Source organism: Thunnus albacares, chromosome 19 (genome assembly GCF_914725855.1).
Source record: "Thunnus albacares chromosome 19, fThuAlb1.1, whole genome shotgun sequence".
In the NCBI taxonomy this organism is placed as follows: domain Eukaryota; kingdom Metazoa; phylum Chordata; class Actinopteri; order Scombriformes; family Scombridae; genus Thunnus; species Thunnus albacares.
In genome coordinates, this window is record NC_058124.1 from 19,363,242 (window position 1) to 19,378,682 (window position 15,441).

Here is a 15,441-nt window from a genome sequence, read left to right on the forward strand (position 1 = left end):
AGCTCAAAACAGAGAGTGACATGTTTACCACACATTTTATTACAGATTTTATCACTGATGCGAGCACTGTGTGTCTCCCTGAAGCTGGTCTGACCTGATAGCAATATGTTGGAACAGCTTAGTGAGTAAAACATCAGCTTGTTGCCAGAACAGTCCATTATCCAAATTAATACAGATGTGGTTTAAGACCAAACTGAGGAGGTGAACTTTCACTCTGAGATTGATAAATGGGACTCAACAATGAAGCAGCCTGAGCACACTGAGCCTGAATTCAAAGAGCGATTATTGATGAGTTGAATTATTCACATAAGCCCGTGTGTGTGTGTCCTTGAGCGTTTTTCTCCACCTCTGTTTGTCTCCAAGTGTTTGCACAGATCCTTGGAAAGAGAGGAAGAAAAAGGATCTAGTCAATGACTGACAAGTGGAGTCACGGGTGAGGCTATTACCAAGATGTTCACAGTTTGTTTGTCCACATAAGTCACAATGGCAGGCGTTTGTTGTCTCTGTGTGAGCCTTTTTTAATAATTATCTCTGCGTGTGACTTTAAAAAAGGGGGCACATGATTTCCTGCTGGAGAGGGGAAAAGTTATGAAACGGCATCTTCAGAAGTCATCGTTTCGAAATATTTTGCTGAGAGGGAGGCTGCTCGCGGCCCCTGGTGAAATGCCACTATTGTTTTTTGTACACAGATCCTCGGTGTTTCTCAACTCGTCACTTGGAAAGAGGGCGTGTGGGAGAACAGAGCTGCCAAACTAATCCTTATTCCAACACTCACAGCAATGACAGTTAAGTCAACGGCAAAGTCCAAATTGTGAGAAAGGAGGGAGCAAAGAAGGGGAGTTTAAACATTAAAACTCAAGAGGTTGTCAAGTTTGATGAATTTTTAACAGAATTTATGAGTCTTGCACATTGAAACATCACTTGTGAAGAGCAAAACCTCAAAAAGGCAGATTTACTATCATTAATACATACAGTGGTGCTTGAAAGTTTGCAAACCCTTTAGAATTTGCTCTATTTTTTGCATAAATATGATCTAAAACATGATCAGATTTCCATGCAAGTCCTAAAACTACATAAAGTTTAACATCAGTCAAAGAAATGAGACAAAAACCTTACACTTGTTCATTCATTTATATAATGATCCAATGTTACATATTTGTACATGACAAAAGTATGTGAAGGATTAACAACTCATTTGAAAGGGAAATTAGAGTCAATCAATGGGATGACAAGCAGGTGTGAGTCTGGGAGGCCCTACCTTATGTAAAGAAGAGAAAGCAGGGTTTTCTCTATCAAAGTTTGAGCTTCACAACACAGGTTTGTGGAAGTGTGTCATTGCTCAAACAAAGGGTATTTCTGAGGACCTTAGAAGGAAAGTTGCTGATACTCACCAGACTGGAAAAGGTTACAAAACCATTTCTAAAGAGTTTGGACTCCACAAGTCGACTGTCTGGCAGATTGTGTACAAATGAGGACATCCAGAACCAGTGTTACCCTCCCCAAGAGTGGTCGGCCAACAAAGATCACACCAAGAGCAGTGCGTGTAATAGTCTGGGAGGCCACAAGGGACCCCAGTGTAATGTCTAGGAAACTAAAGGCCTCTCTTGCAGTGGCTACAGTCAATGTTCATGAATCCACCATCAGGAGAACATTGAACATCAATGGTGTGCATGGAAGAGGTGCAAGGAGAAAAGCCACTTCTCTCCAAAAACAACATTGCTGCCCATCTACGGTTTGCTCAAGACCATGTGGATAAGCAAATAGGCGATCGGGAAAATGTTCTGTGGATGGATGAGACCAAAATTGAATTTTTCCGCTTGAATGAGAAGTGTCGTGTTTGGTGATGAGCAAACACTGCATTCCAGCATGAGAACCTTATCCCATCTGTGAAATATGGTGTCATGGACTGCGAAAAGAACGTCCTATCCACTTTTCCTTCACCTCAATGGAAAATGTCACAAGGTCAAGGAAAGATGTTAAGGAGAATTCATGAGGACTTAGGAAAAGACAACCACGGTGCTAAGAGAAGCTGCACTTACACTGGGCTATGCATCTTAGATACTTTGCCCCATGCGTTCTTACCAAGTTGTTTCATGCAGGCTATATAAACACAGACAACACGGTGAAAAATATTACTTCATCACCAAGGTCAGAATTGAATTAAATAAAGAAATATAGGCTACCAGCCATAAAACTGAAACGAAATTGTCACATTGAGAACGCTTGCTCACTCTCGCCCTCCTGAATCCCAATTATTGCATGAAAATAAATGTTAAATGTATACAAATCTACTACTGTACATATTATCATCCTTAAGTTTCAAACATGATGAATTAAAAACATCATCTGACTAAAACCGTCTCATATTCCCTTTTGTTTTGAAAGACAGACGTCTGTGTTTTGGTCAATGTGCTGATTATGATCTGGTATAATAGCTTAAGAACCACCACACAACTCAGTAAACACCTTGAAATGTTGACTTGATTGTGCTTTGAAGTTGTTATCGGTTGATACAGGTTGCAGATGTGACAAAATAGTTGATTCCCCAAAGATATTACTCTCAGATAATCAAGGGCCCAGCATTACTGCACTTAACGATTGGCCAATGACCCATCTACCTAGCTGAGTAGTATATATCCCAAGGAGCCCATCTTCAATTAGTAGCATATAAAAGGGCAGCTCAGGAGTATCAGAATTATACAGCAAAATGGGAGACATGGAGCTTGCTGCTGCTGTGTGGCTCATCTTACAGCGAATGGTACGTGGATGCTGATATGTGTTTTGGACAGACCACAGGGCATGCTTCATTTGAATATACTTTCAAAGCATGTTCGTGCATAACTAATGTGTTTCTACACAGAATATAGCTGTTGTTTTGCCTCACACAACGATAACGCAGCACACTAGTTATTTATTTACCATGTCCCTATTGCGCAGATCTATTTAAAGCTGTCCAAAGACATGAGCTTTGACTACCGCCTTCTGTGTTCTTCCTCTTCGGGTTTAATCGTTTGAGTTTGTGAATGGTGCGTCCCTTGGTAGCTTTAAATGTTGCTGCTGCAAGGAACTGTGGGACGGCATTATCTCCTCTCCTTTCATAAAGGATGGTTACATGTACCCTATGCTAAAGGAGATTAGAGAGGAAGCATTTAGAGAATTCAACCAACTCTTATCATGGCTGCCACTTAGATACTTCTGGGTCAGTTCACTATAGGAACCTTCCTAAGCAAAAAAGACTATTCGACTGTAGCCTTGATTTGGGCATGCTTTGCTGCCTCTGGACCAGGACAGCTAGCAATCATTGATGGAGCTATGAGTTCTGAGATATACCAGCGAATTCCACAGGAAAATATCTTGGTATCAGTCTGTGAGCTGAAGCTCAACAGAAAGTGGGTCATGCAGTAAGACAACGACCCTAAACACACAAGTCGCTCTACCAAAGAATGGTTAGAGCAGAAGAAAATTAATGTTTTGGAATGGCTGAGTCAAAATCCTGACCTTGATCCAAAAAAAATGCTGTGGAAGGACCTTAAGTGGGCAATTCATACAGGAAGTGCACCAACATCCCCAAATTGAGACTGTTCTGTAAGGAGCAATGAGCTAAAATTCCTCCAAGCTGATGTGCAGGGCTGATAAACAGCTACTAGAAATGTTTGGTTGAAGGTATTGCTGCAAAATGGGGTCAAATACTCGCTTCATATAAATATGTAAGATTAGATCATTTTCCTCAATAGATAAATGAAGTTTAATGTTTTTGTCTCATTTGTTTTAATTGGATTCCCTTCATCTAGTTCTAGGTAATATTATACAGAAATCGGGTTCACAAACTTTCAAGCACCACTATATTTTTGGAGTGTTTTTGTGTTTTTTCAGCTTGTGGTTGGCAGAGCTCCTTAATAGTTGTATCTATTGCAAAGGCAAAAAATAAAAAAATCTTTGAGGGGAAAGTGCTGCAATATTGCCTCTGGGTGTGGCAAAAGAGAGGCTGAACATTTCACATGACTACACTATGAGCAGCTGAACTAACAAATTATAACTCAGAGCTGCTTAATTGCCACATTTTTGTGGAAATGTGAAATCAAACACACACACACACCTCTCATTATTCTTCAGAACATCACCATCAGAGGAAAATCGGCTCTCCTACAAAATCTAAACTTTAGGAGACTCTCGTATAAAAAAAAACAGGGGATTCCTCATCACAAAATTTGTTCCCAAAAGAAGAAGAGGAGAAGGGCTGGTCCCCGAGTTGTGGTTTGAGGTTATCCTTAGTCATAAAGGAACCTCCTCCTTCTCCTCTTCTCCTTCCAGAGGGAGCACTCTGGAAAAATTGACTTGGTAAGGCCACATGAAGACAACTCAGCCCTGCCAGTCACTTTTTTGCCAAAGACAGCAGCAAAGAGGGAAAAACAGTTTTTATGAGTCACACATAAAGAAGCCATAACAGTTCGTCTCAAGGTGTTTTGTATGTTTCTAAGGAGGGCAGCCCGCTCATTTCCTGCATATTTTGAAAATAAAGATGCATTTTGCTCACTTATTACTCCCCCCCCCCCCCCTCCATATATCAAAAGTGAATTAAAAGATAAGTGCAAAAGCCTGACTGAGATCTTGTGATCTTGCCTGTGCTTTTCTATGGTGTGTATTTGTTTTCGTGTGTTTGTGGGTGCTTGCCCACCAATGTTGTTACTCAGAATCATGTGAAATGCCACTGCAGCCACACCCAGAAGCAAGACGACCATTTCTCTCCCTCCTGTCACCACAGGAAATCTTCCTTCAAGCTTGAAAACATACACACAACAAAGAATGCAATGACGTGTGTGTAATGTTATCTTTTCATGTTTAAGATTTGAATTTAGTAGTAAGTTGTGCCTCAGAAATATTTAGAAATGTAGACAAATGAAGCTTTTCATAAGTAAGAAGCTCTCTACTGACACTGTGTGGTAGGAGGGCAGAACAGCAGCATTACAGGGAAATAAAAGACAAAAGAAGTATGAAAAGAAAATAGAAGTTTATTGAGAATTCTGAATCCTGCTCACCCTTCCACAGTAGCAGAAAGACAACGACAACGACATGGACAAACATTAGTTAAAATCTGGACACATAAATACCGATTCTCTTGTATCATGAAATCCAAAAAACGAAAAAAAAAAACCTATTCCAATCACACAAACTCAAAAGTAGACAGGAGAGGGAGTGAAGGGAGGGCAGTGTGTATGTGTGTATCTGCCCCGATGTTTCAGAAACAAAAAAAAAAAAAAAAAAAAAAAGCGGCTGGTGGTCTGTTTGTCTCTAAACCTGAACATAAATAATGAGACTGTGCGGTGGAGAGACACCAGTAGAATCAGTGCAGTGGTGGAGTGAGCCAAAGGATTCAGATTGTCTAAATTCCTCTTTCTCTGAGTCTCCTCCTTGATCTTTAAACAAATAGTTCCACGTTTTGGGAAATACGCTTAAGAGTTAGATGAGAAGATTAAAAACATGCTCGTGTTTGTACGCTAAATATAAAGGCTAGGATCAGAAGACAGTTTAGTTTAGCTTAGCATAAAGACTGTCGCTCTGTCCAAAATAGGGCTGCAACTAACGATTATTTTCATTATCGATTAATCCATCGTTTGATCTATAAAATGTCAGAAAATGGTGGAAAATGTTGATCACTGTCTCCCAAGCTACAACCTAAAATGTTTTGAGAAACCAGTAAGTATTCCAATTTAAGAAGCTGGAACCAGAGTGTTTTTGCATATTTTTTTCTTAGAAAAAAAATGACAAAATGATTAATCGATCATCAAAATAGTTGTAGATTAATTTTCTCTCAATCACTTGATTAATCGTTGCAGCTCTAGTCCAAAGGTAACGAGAGTCAATCTACCGGCACCTCTAATCAACACATTACACCTCTTCTGTTTAATCTGTACAAGAGCTGAAGTTGCGGTGTTTCAGGGGTTTATGTGCCAAACTATCTCTTGGCTCGGACAAAATAACTTCCTGAAGTCCCCTGTAACACCGCAACTTGTTTTTATACGTCTGTTTTTGTATGGATTAAACAAACAAGACGAAACATGTTCATTAGTGAACTCTGGAGGTGCTGTTAAGCGGATTTTGTCACCTGTGAACAGAGCCAGGCTATGTTTCCCTCCTGTTTCCGGTCTTTATGTTAAGCTAAATGGCCGCTAGCAGTCGCTTCATATTTACGTCACAGAAATGAGTGGTATCAATCTTTTTCTTTAACTCTCTGCCAGGAAGTAAACGCATTTCCAAAAACTATTTCTTTACGGGAGATGGAGCAATGAGGGGAAGGTGGTGGTGGTGGTGGTGGTGGTGTGGGGGTGGGTGGGCTGCTGCTGCAGAGGGGTCTCGCGGGAAAAAAAAAAAAACGTAGCACAAGTTATATTCTCACTTGGGTACCAATAAAGACAGTTGTTTGACACGCGCACAGACAGCTGGAGAAATGACACAGGCTTGATTACAAATTGTCTGAACAGTTCAGAAGTTCATGTTAGTTTGATCTATTTCTATTACACGTCCTTTAACAGCAGAGGAAATAAAGACTCTTCTAAGAACAATCACACCATCTGGGTGTTTTCGCTGCATCTTAAGGCAAATTTAACAGAATGCTTTGCGCTGCGTGAAAACAGCAACAACACCACAAAACATCAGACAGAAACAGCAACCAAATTTTTTTTTTCTTCTTGTTCTTCTTTTTACAAACGAGTGATACAGAAAAACACCCGTCCAAACTGTCTCTGCGAGTGCCAGCCTGAGTGTACATGCACTGGGGGTTGAGGGGGGTGGGGAGGGGGCTAACGGGGAGAGGAGGCAGGCTTCCAATGACGGAGGGTTTACCACCACTCTTTACCAAACTGTGCCAAATACAGAAAAAAAACCACAGAGCCAGAGGTGAAAACTGACCAAACATTGCACTTTTTCTTTCTTTTTTTTTTTTTTTTTTTAAGCTTTCTGTCTCATGTAACAGCCCCGTACATTAAAACTCTTTCTACAGATCCTGTAGTGTCACCCAACGATAGAATAATTTTCCTTATCAGTGTGCTCATAAAGCAGCAGCATGGAGCCCCTGTATTGTTCAGCTTCCTCTTACCTCACCTCCTGTTTTTGGCACTGATGAGTTTGGTAAGGTACGTGCATGGAATCCCAAGTGTGTGACTGCAAGTGTATGTGTTTGTTTGTTTGTGTGTGTGTGCACGTGTATGTGGTGAAGATCATGGCTGTACGTTCTTGTGTCTCACTCACACTCAAAAATCTTTACACTTTTGTTTTCATTTGCCCTAAACTAAACCAAAATAATACAGTCTTCAGGGTGGGGAGGGGACATCTGAAGAGCTTTGTAAAATGCAGGTGACCTCTCCCCCATCTGACAATAATTATTTCCTGTCTTCTCTCTCTCTCTCTCTCTCTCTCTACAAATCCATGCTCCTCTTCCTCTTCCTCTTCATCTGTCTTCTAGCGGATGGCCTTGACGGGGCTCTTGAAGCTGGAGGCTGCTTGCAGCTGCAGCTGGTAGGCCATGGGGTGGATCTTGAACCCGTACAACCTGGAGAAAGAAGACGCAAACAAACATCTGAGCATTTTGAAGAAATAATAACATTCCAGCTGCATGACGTAAAATATGCCTCGCAACTAAAGCTACAAATAGCAACATCAAATACAAATAACTAAACATGCGCTGCTGCAAACGGATGTCACAACCAAATGAAATTGGATGCAGGGAAAACTTGACAAAAAAAACCAAAAAAACAAAACACTTGAGTGTCTTCAAGTGATCAGAAATGTGACAAAATTAAGACTTTAATAGCTTAAATGTTTGTGTAATCAGCCAAAAATTTAAAAAATAGGTTGCGATACAGACAAGCATGCAATTCCTATCAACAATAAACCAACAACAAGTATTTCTCTTGGTCTCCTAAGGCTGAAACTAATAATTACTTTCATTAGATTAATCTGCGGATTATTTCCTTAATTCTGGGTGATATCTCTAATAATTCCATTAATTTAAATTTTAGTTTTTCCACGATGTGTAAAATGTCTAAATCTTAAAATCAAAAAAATGTCTGCTGTAATTTCCCAGAGCCAAAGGTCATGTTTTAAAATTGATTGTTTTGTCCATCCAGTTGACCAAAACCTAAAGACATTTACTTTAAATTGATATAAAAATCAAGAAATGCAGTAAACCTTCACACGGGAGAAGCAGGAACAAAAGAATGTTTTGCATTTCTGCTTGCAAAAAACAATCCATTTATCATTTTCAGCTCTATTTCCTTGTCATGTTATGAATCATCACAGACGGCAGGTGGGAAAACATCACTAAGCTCTTACTTGTCATGTGGTATAATTTCTGGGAATTTAAGTTCAGATTTTTTTTCTGTCATCCAAATCTGACACTGCATGGCTTAAAAATGCTTCTTCGTTCAAAATGGGTTTCAAACTGTCTCTTACAGTAAAAAAAAAAAAAAAAAATACTGCTGATGTCACAATCGGAGCGTTGTTAGCTGGCTGAGACTGCAGAAGCATCAAACATGCCTGTATATGTCAATCTCTGTCAGAGCGGATCACACCGTGAATACAGATTGTTCTGCAATATTATGACATGAAGAGTGAGCGGATTCATCTTTAATCTTCGTGTCGCCTGCAGCGTTGTGTTTTGGCTTTGAAGTGAGGATACACCCACAACCTTAAATTGTGCAGCCGCACGATTCTGACCTGAATTATTTGGGTGTTTATTTTGTTCAGTATTCAAATTAAAATGTACTTTTGATGATCATGAAGGATCATAGTTTTAGGGCTGCCCTAAATACCTTTTTCCTTGTTGTTTGTGTGTATTTGTTTGATTTTAACCCTTTGACGCTGCTGTGTGAATGTAGTGATACTGCTCTCTGGACACCTTTTAAGTTCGATCTGCTACACTCACCTTGGGACAAACTGATTGGCGGGCCTCTTGGGCCTGTACTCAGGGTGAACCATGAAGAGCATGTGGGGGAAACCAGTGCCAAAGTAGGCTCCATCTGTGTGGTGGTGCCTGGAGGACTTGGGTGTGTAGACGTCCATGCACTTGGGGCAGTACAGCTTCACCATGGCCTCTCCTGGGATGTCTGACAGGCCTGTGGAGGTGGAGGAAGAGGAGCAGGAGGGAAGAGACTGGCTTAGATAGTAATTCAATATATCATATCTACAATAGAGACAGCACTAACTTATACTGGGACACTGCTATTGCAAAAAAAAAGTCCTCGTTCCTAGATCTTGAAATATGGTCCTTACTGAAAAAAGTAAAAAAATAAGAGGACAATATTTCGAATAAGGCCACGAGTGATGAGCAATGAGCTGTTGTATGTTTTTACACATGCAAAGCCAAGAACAGACTGCAGCTAAATTCCTGAATAACTCTTTGATTCTTTGAACCTCATGCAAAATGCTGATTCCAGTGCTGAATAAAGACCTCAAGCAAAAAAAAAAAAAGACAGTGTGACACCAATAAGTATCGTCATGGAAACCACAAACTTTTCACAGTTATATACACCATCTTGTTCTCTGTCTTATTCTGTGGCTTGCTATATAGTAAGTGGCATCCGAGGTAACACTTTTTAAACATAAATGCAGCAGTTGCGAGCATGTTTTGATTTAATGACTAAATAATTACCTTTGCTTTATATTATGAACTTTCTATGCCGTCACCCTGACTAACATTAGCAGACTCTTTCCCCAGAGCTGACAGTGCAGCAGAGAGGCTGCTCTCCGCTGCTGGAGACTTGACATTAATAACAACGCAGCAGAGCGCTCCGCCTCCCCCTCACTGTGTTATTCTAAATACAGGTAGGAGACTGTAAGATGCTTTCAAATTAATTAATGTTGTTAACTTTTTAAAATAAATAGGCTGCAGACTGTTTATCTTTTCTGCCAGTTATGTTTCATATTGTATTTCAGTGGACAAAAGACACTCAGTACACTGGAGCAAGAGAGTGAAAATAGTGCCCCCTTTTCTATTCATTCAGTCAAGAATCGGTTTTAAATCGAATTGTGAGATTCCCAAAGACTTGCACTCCTAATAAATTGTTTAAAATAATAAATTACAATAGTCATAATACATTTTACTCACCAATAGGAAGCATAGGCTGATTCTCACAATACACCCGGGGACAATAGCCAAAGTCTCCCTGCTGATATTTCTCCAACTACAAGGAAAAAAAGAGAGTTTAAGATTAAATGATGATGACGATGATGAGAATAACGATAATAATTTAGGTCAGGACAAAAGGAACCACATTTTCTCAGCTGGGGCTGTTGTATATACAGAAAAGATCGCGTAGACAAGTATGCAGCATACAAAGAATGTGTCTTGGCGTTTGCACACAACAGCAACAAGCAGCTTCTTCTGTCTCTTCGACTGCAGAAACTAAACTAACAGCCTCTCCGCTGTTGAACACCTGCTGTTAACTATCATAGAGCTGCTTCAGTGAACTAAGAGTCCCAGTTATAAAAAGTGACAGGTAATAGGCCAAGTGAATTTCCGTATCAGGGACTCTAGGGAGCCTTTTCCACAGGAATAATAATAGTTTTGAAATGGGATACAAATCTTGATATGAAATATTAACTGTACAAAGGACATGTAGACTGTACGACGGACAAAGAAATTAAGTGTATGAAATATGAAAAGTGCAAAAATTAAATGTGACGTGCAATAAATAAATCATAAGTGTTAAGTCGAGCTTGATGAAATATATGGAAGTGACAGGATTAAATGAGGGAGGTGAAATATAGAGGCCACTTTGATAACAGTACAGTTCAGCTTTTTTAGGTGGGTTTCCATTGTTGATTCATCTGGCAATTATTTTCCTGATTAATTGTTTGGTCAATAAAATGTACGACAATTGTGAACATCACTGTTCCCTGAAGCCTAAGGTGACGTCCTCCAACATCTTTCATATTCACTTTACTATCATATATGACTTAACAGCTGGAATCTGAGAATTTGGACATTTTTTCCCCTAAAAAATTACTTACTTACTACAATTATCCAAAAAGTTGGCAATTCATTTTCAGTCCGTTGACTCATCGATTAATCACTGCAGCTCTAATTTCAAGGATCATTTCTCTGCTGTTCGTTTTGAGTCAATGTGAATATTGGAAAAAAAATCTTGCAAAACAATCCAACAACACCACGAATTACGGCTTCAAGAACTACAGAGATGAATCACCACCTCCCCGACACAGTGACACTGAATAATTGAACATCATAAGCTTTTTAACTATTGCAGTGATATCGCCTTTGAGTTTATTATACTGCAAGTTCTTGTTAGTTTGTCTACCTTCTGTTTAATGACACCTTGGCCAAAAAGTAACAATTCAACAAAAACCTGTTAGGTTTTGAAGGTAAAGCGCCACTGAAAGCTGAGCTTGGCAGCAACTTGCTTGAGTTTAACTCTTGTAATGACAGCTGATAAAAAGTCTATTTATTTCCCAACATAAATCTAGCATTATAACCCATCACTGAATATATTAAATGACCCCATTCTTCCTGTTAAACCTGCTGTACTGCATCAGAATTCAACTGTCATGTTCAAACTTGCAGGCATCATCTCACACGCTGTAAATAATTTTCCACCTCGTCAAGAGAAAAAAAAAAAAAAAAAAAGGTGATGGAAAAACAGCTTCTCTAATACAGACAGCGGTGGGGGTTTATGCTGACACAGAAGGCGCCTACCATCTGTGCGATGCCTCGGTTAGTGAGGATGTAGCGTGCGTGGATGAGGCCGTACAGCATCTCAGCTGCCTGCTCTATCAGGTCGCTCTGGTTGGGATTGTCCTCCAGCTCCTCGTCTAAAAAAAGACAGAGAAGATTGTTGAGGTTTCTGACAGTTGAAAGAAATGAATGAAAAAGAGTTTTAAAAAAGGACGGGGGAACACCAGAAGCACAACAGAGAGAATAGGGACACATGATGGTTTTCAAAGCGTGATACATCAATAAATCCTTAAAAAAGGCACAAAACAGAGACAACAAAAGATCTAAAGAAGCCTGAAGAGGACTTGCAAGATGAAACGAACACCTGCACTGCTATCTGTTGTTTGTAATGATCTAAGAAAAGAGAGACGCAGCCTGCACACAAGCAGGGCAGGCTAAACAGGCTTAAAACGAAAGAATCCTGAAATCACATGACCCTCCTAAACTTTATTTATTACTTGTCATGTGCAAAAGCGCTTAAAATAACCGAATGGCAGACGTTTAAGTCAGGAACACTAATGGTGACTCCTGCAGCTGCTTTAATCTTAACTCTTGATCTGTGCTCCACATGAAGACGCAGATCAACATTCAGTCTCAGCATTTGTTTGTTTTACAGTTGCTTAAGGCTTCTCTGCTGGTGTTTGGGGTTGTTTTTCTCTCCACTGATACAATATTTAGGGTGGTAACCAGAGCTAAACTAAATTTGAGAGTGTGGAGGCATGAATGTAACATACAGACCTGGTTCAAGGTCCAGGATCATGTCTAGGGCCTGGCGGTAGTGAGGAACCTGCTCATTGAGCCCCGTCAGGTTGAACTTGTCCTGGATATAGTCTTCATCCACCTGATAGACGGGAAATGAGACGGATGAGAAAAACGGATTATTTGGTGAGAACTTACTGTGGAATATAACAAAGATCAGTCAAAGATGCCACATGACTGCTTTCTCACTTACATGTGCCATCGTTGATTTTACATGATTTGTATTACTTTTAATGGAAGAAACCTTTCTCTATCTGAATAAATCATGTATTTTATTACTTTAAAGTCACCTGATGTGGATTGTTCTCAGCTTATAAGTAACTAAGAAGATTTCCGACTCTACAGTGAGTTCGTACATTCAACATTTTTTACAGTAGGCAGTTTTATGAACGGATGTGTACCTGAGATGTCCGAGTTACAGGAGATACCCATGCAGGACTGTGATACAATGTGTACAGTCAGCACCGGTTATTTTGATAAATCAATTACTTACTTGGAGTCATTCTTTAAGGGAAAAAAAAGGCCAAATTCTCTGGTTCCAGCTTCTCAAATGTGAATATTTTTCTTGTTTCTATGATAGTGAAACAGTCCATAACTTAAAATATCTTTGAGTTGTAGACTGTTGCTCAGAACAAAAGGAGACATTTAAGGACGTCATGTTGAGCTTTGGGAACAGTGATGGGGATTTCTCATTTTCTGACATTTTATAGACTAAACAATTAGTCGATTAATTGAGAACATAATCAACAGATTAAGTGATAATGAAAATAACTGTTAGTTGCAGCACTAGTCCAGGTGTATTTAGTAAAAATAACAGTAAGAAAAATATGCCAATAAGGAGTATAATACATTCTGCTGGACTCATAACTGTGGGATTGAATGTTTTAAAGTTTTTTTAAGTCCAGCTTTTAATTTAATTTCACTGATACATTTCTAACTGGATGAGAACAATTCATAGATATATATAAGGCTGCAAGTAACAATTATTTTCATAATTACTCGATTAGTTATTTGTTCTGCAAAATGTCAGAAAATGGTGAAAAACGTCGATCACTGTTTCCCAAAACCCAAAGTGTTTCCTCAAATGTCTTCTTTTATCCTGATCAGCAGTCCACAAACTAAATATATTAATTTTACTGTAATAGAAGACTAAATAAACCAGAAAATATTCAGTTAAGAAGCTGCAAACAGAAACTTTTTTTTATTCTTTCTTAAAAACTGATTCAAAAACAATTAATGGATTATCAAAATAGTTGGAGATTAACTTTCTGTAGATTGATTAATCAATAAGTCCACTAATCATTGCAGCTGTGGACATAAGACAGATGAAAGTACAGGAGAATGAGGCAACTCACCTCACAAAAAAACTCATTCCCCCTCAGGCCACAGAACCAGGAGATCCATGACACTTCTTCTGAACTACTCATCTCTGAAGACCTTTAAAGAGAGACATGGAAACATGAAGATACAGAAAATAAATTAACACTATATTCACACAAGTCTGAGAACTTTCAGTCTCAAATTCAATGTTAATGCCTGCGGCTGGTTAGATTTTTCCATAATATTTATATTATATCTTATATAAGTAAGTAATTGGCCAAAACAGATACCGTGTAAGAATAATAGCCTTTCCACAAACGAATAACTTGGCTGTATGAGGAAATAATTAGTGACTGACCGGTCAGAATTGATTAAGGCTAGGCTAACTAGCTAGCAGCATTATCTTTCCAACAGTTAGTTTTATAAGTTTGCCGCTGCGTTGCAAAAATGACCGTGAATCCATCAAAAACATGCATTATTCATGGTAAACCCAACTCTAAATATATAGTGCAGTTATACAAGACGACAAACTGTTAATGTAGCCGACGTTAGCTCGTTAAGCTACAACCCGCTAACGGCTAGCATCCAAAATGAAATTCAATATGGCGCATCGTTAGACAACAGGCCTCATGAAGAAGATCGGCGCTTTCTGGGGGAGTCTGAGCGACCGCGTTTAACCGTCTGAGTATAGTTAGTTGCGTATTTCTTCCAGCTTACCCGGTTTTCAACTTTTATGTTGCTGTAAAATCCGGCAGATCAAATATTTAGCGATCTCACGGGTGTAAATAAGATGGACACCACCTCCCAGTTCACCCCCGCTAGGTCTCCTTCTTCCTCTGGTGTCTCGACGGCAGGATGCAGCGCAGATTGTGTACTACTGCCGCTCAACGTTTAGTTTGAGTATTACATATTCTTTGATGACATAAAATTGTTCACTTCTGTCTTAAAACAACAGTCAGGTGTTCATATGAACACTGAAAGAGGTTTTCCTCGCTGTAATCATTCCTCCTGTTCATACTGGCTGTTAAAAGATCCCCTTCAAATGTGCTTTCATTGTAGGTGATGGGGGCCCAAATCTACAGTGTGTCCACAATATAGTTATTTTGTACAAAAAATGCATTTAAAAGTTTATCTGAAGCTTATATGATGTCTGAGTTAATCATATCAAGTGGATATCTGCCACATTTAGTCTTTTTAGCATCAAATTTGTGCTTCCTCGGACAGTGTTTCCCTTTAACGTTGAAAGATATCTACTTGATTTGACTCATTTGGATGGCTGAAGCTTCATATTAGCTTCAGATAAACTTTTAAATACATTTTGTACAGAAGGAGGACTGTGGATTCTGGCCCCCATCACTTACATTTTAAGACAGACTTAAAAAAAAACATGAATCTGTCGTTTAAATAGCTTTGATTTTAGTATTTCAGCAGCCTTTTTGTTTGATTTTAAACACTAAAGTAGAAAATTTAAGTCTTGTTTCCTCTTCCTCTTTTCTCTCTATATTTATATATGTATTTACTGTATATGTATATATAAGTACTCCATAAAGATAATGATAAAAATGATACAAGCCTTAATAACATAAGTAACATATCTAAAAGATTGTATTTTTGGCCACATACAACTGTAATCCCAC

The 15,441-nt window shown here is 39.0% G+C and overlaps 1 protein-coding gene across 1 annotated transcript; it reads right to left on the reverse strand.

The window, feature by feature from the left end:
- Positions 1-4,989: 4,989 nt before the first annotated feature.
- csnk2b (casein kinase 2, beta polypeptide) lies at positions 4,990-14,662 on the reverse strand. Its single transcript, XM_044335803.1, has 7 exons — positions 14,522-14,662; positions 13,840-13,921; positions 12,464-12,566; positions 11,708-11,823; positions 10,103-10,178; positions 8,921-9,110; positions 4,990-7,546 (listed from the first exon to the last, which is right to left on the reverse strand). The coding sequence occupies exons 2-7, from the start codon at positions 13,909-13,911 to the stop codon at positions 7,456-7,458; spliced, it is 648 nt and encodes a 215-aa protein (XP_044191738.1). The 5' UTR covers positions 13,912-13,921; positions 14,522-14,662; the 3' UTR covers positions 4,990-7,455.
- Positions 14,663-15,441: the final 779 nt, after the last annotated feature.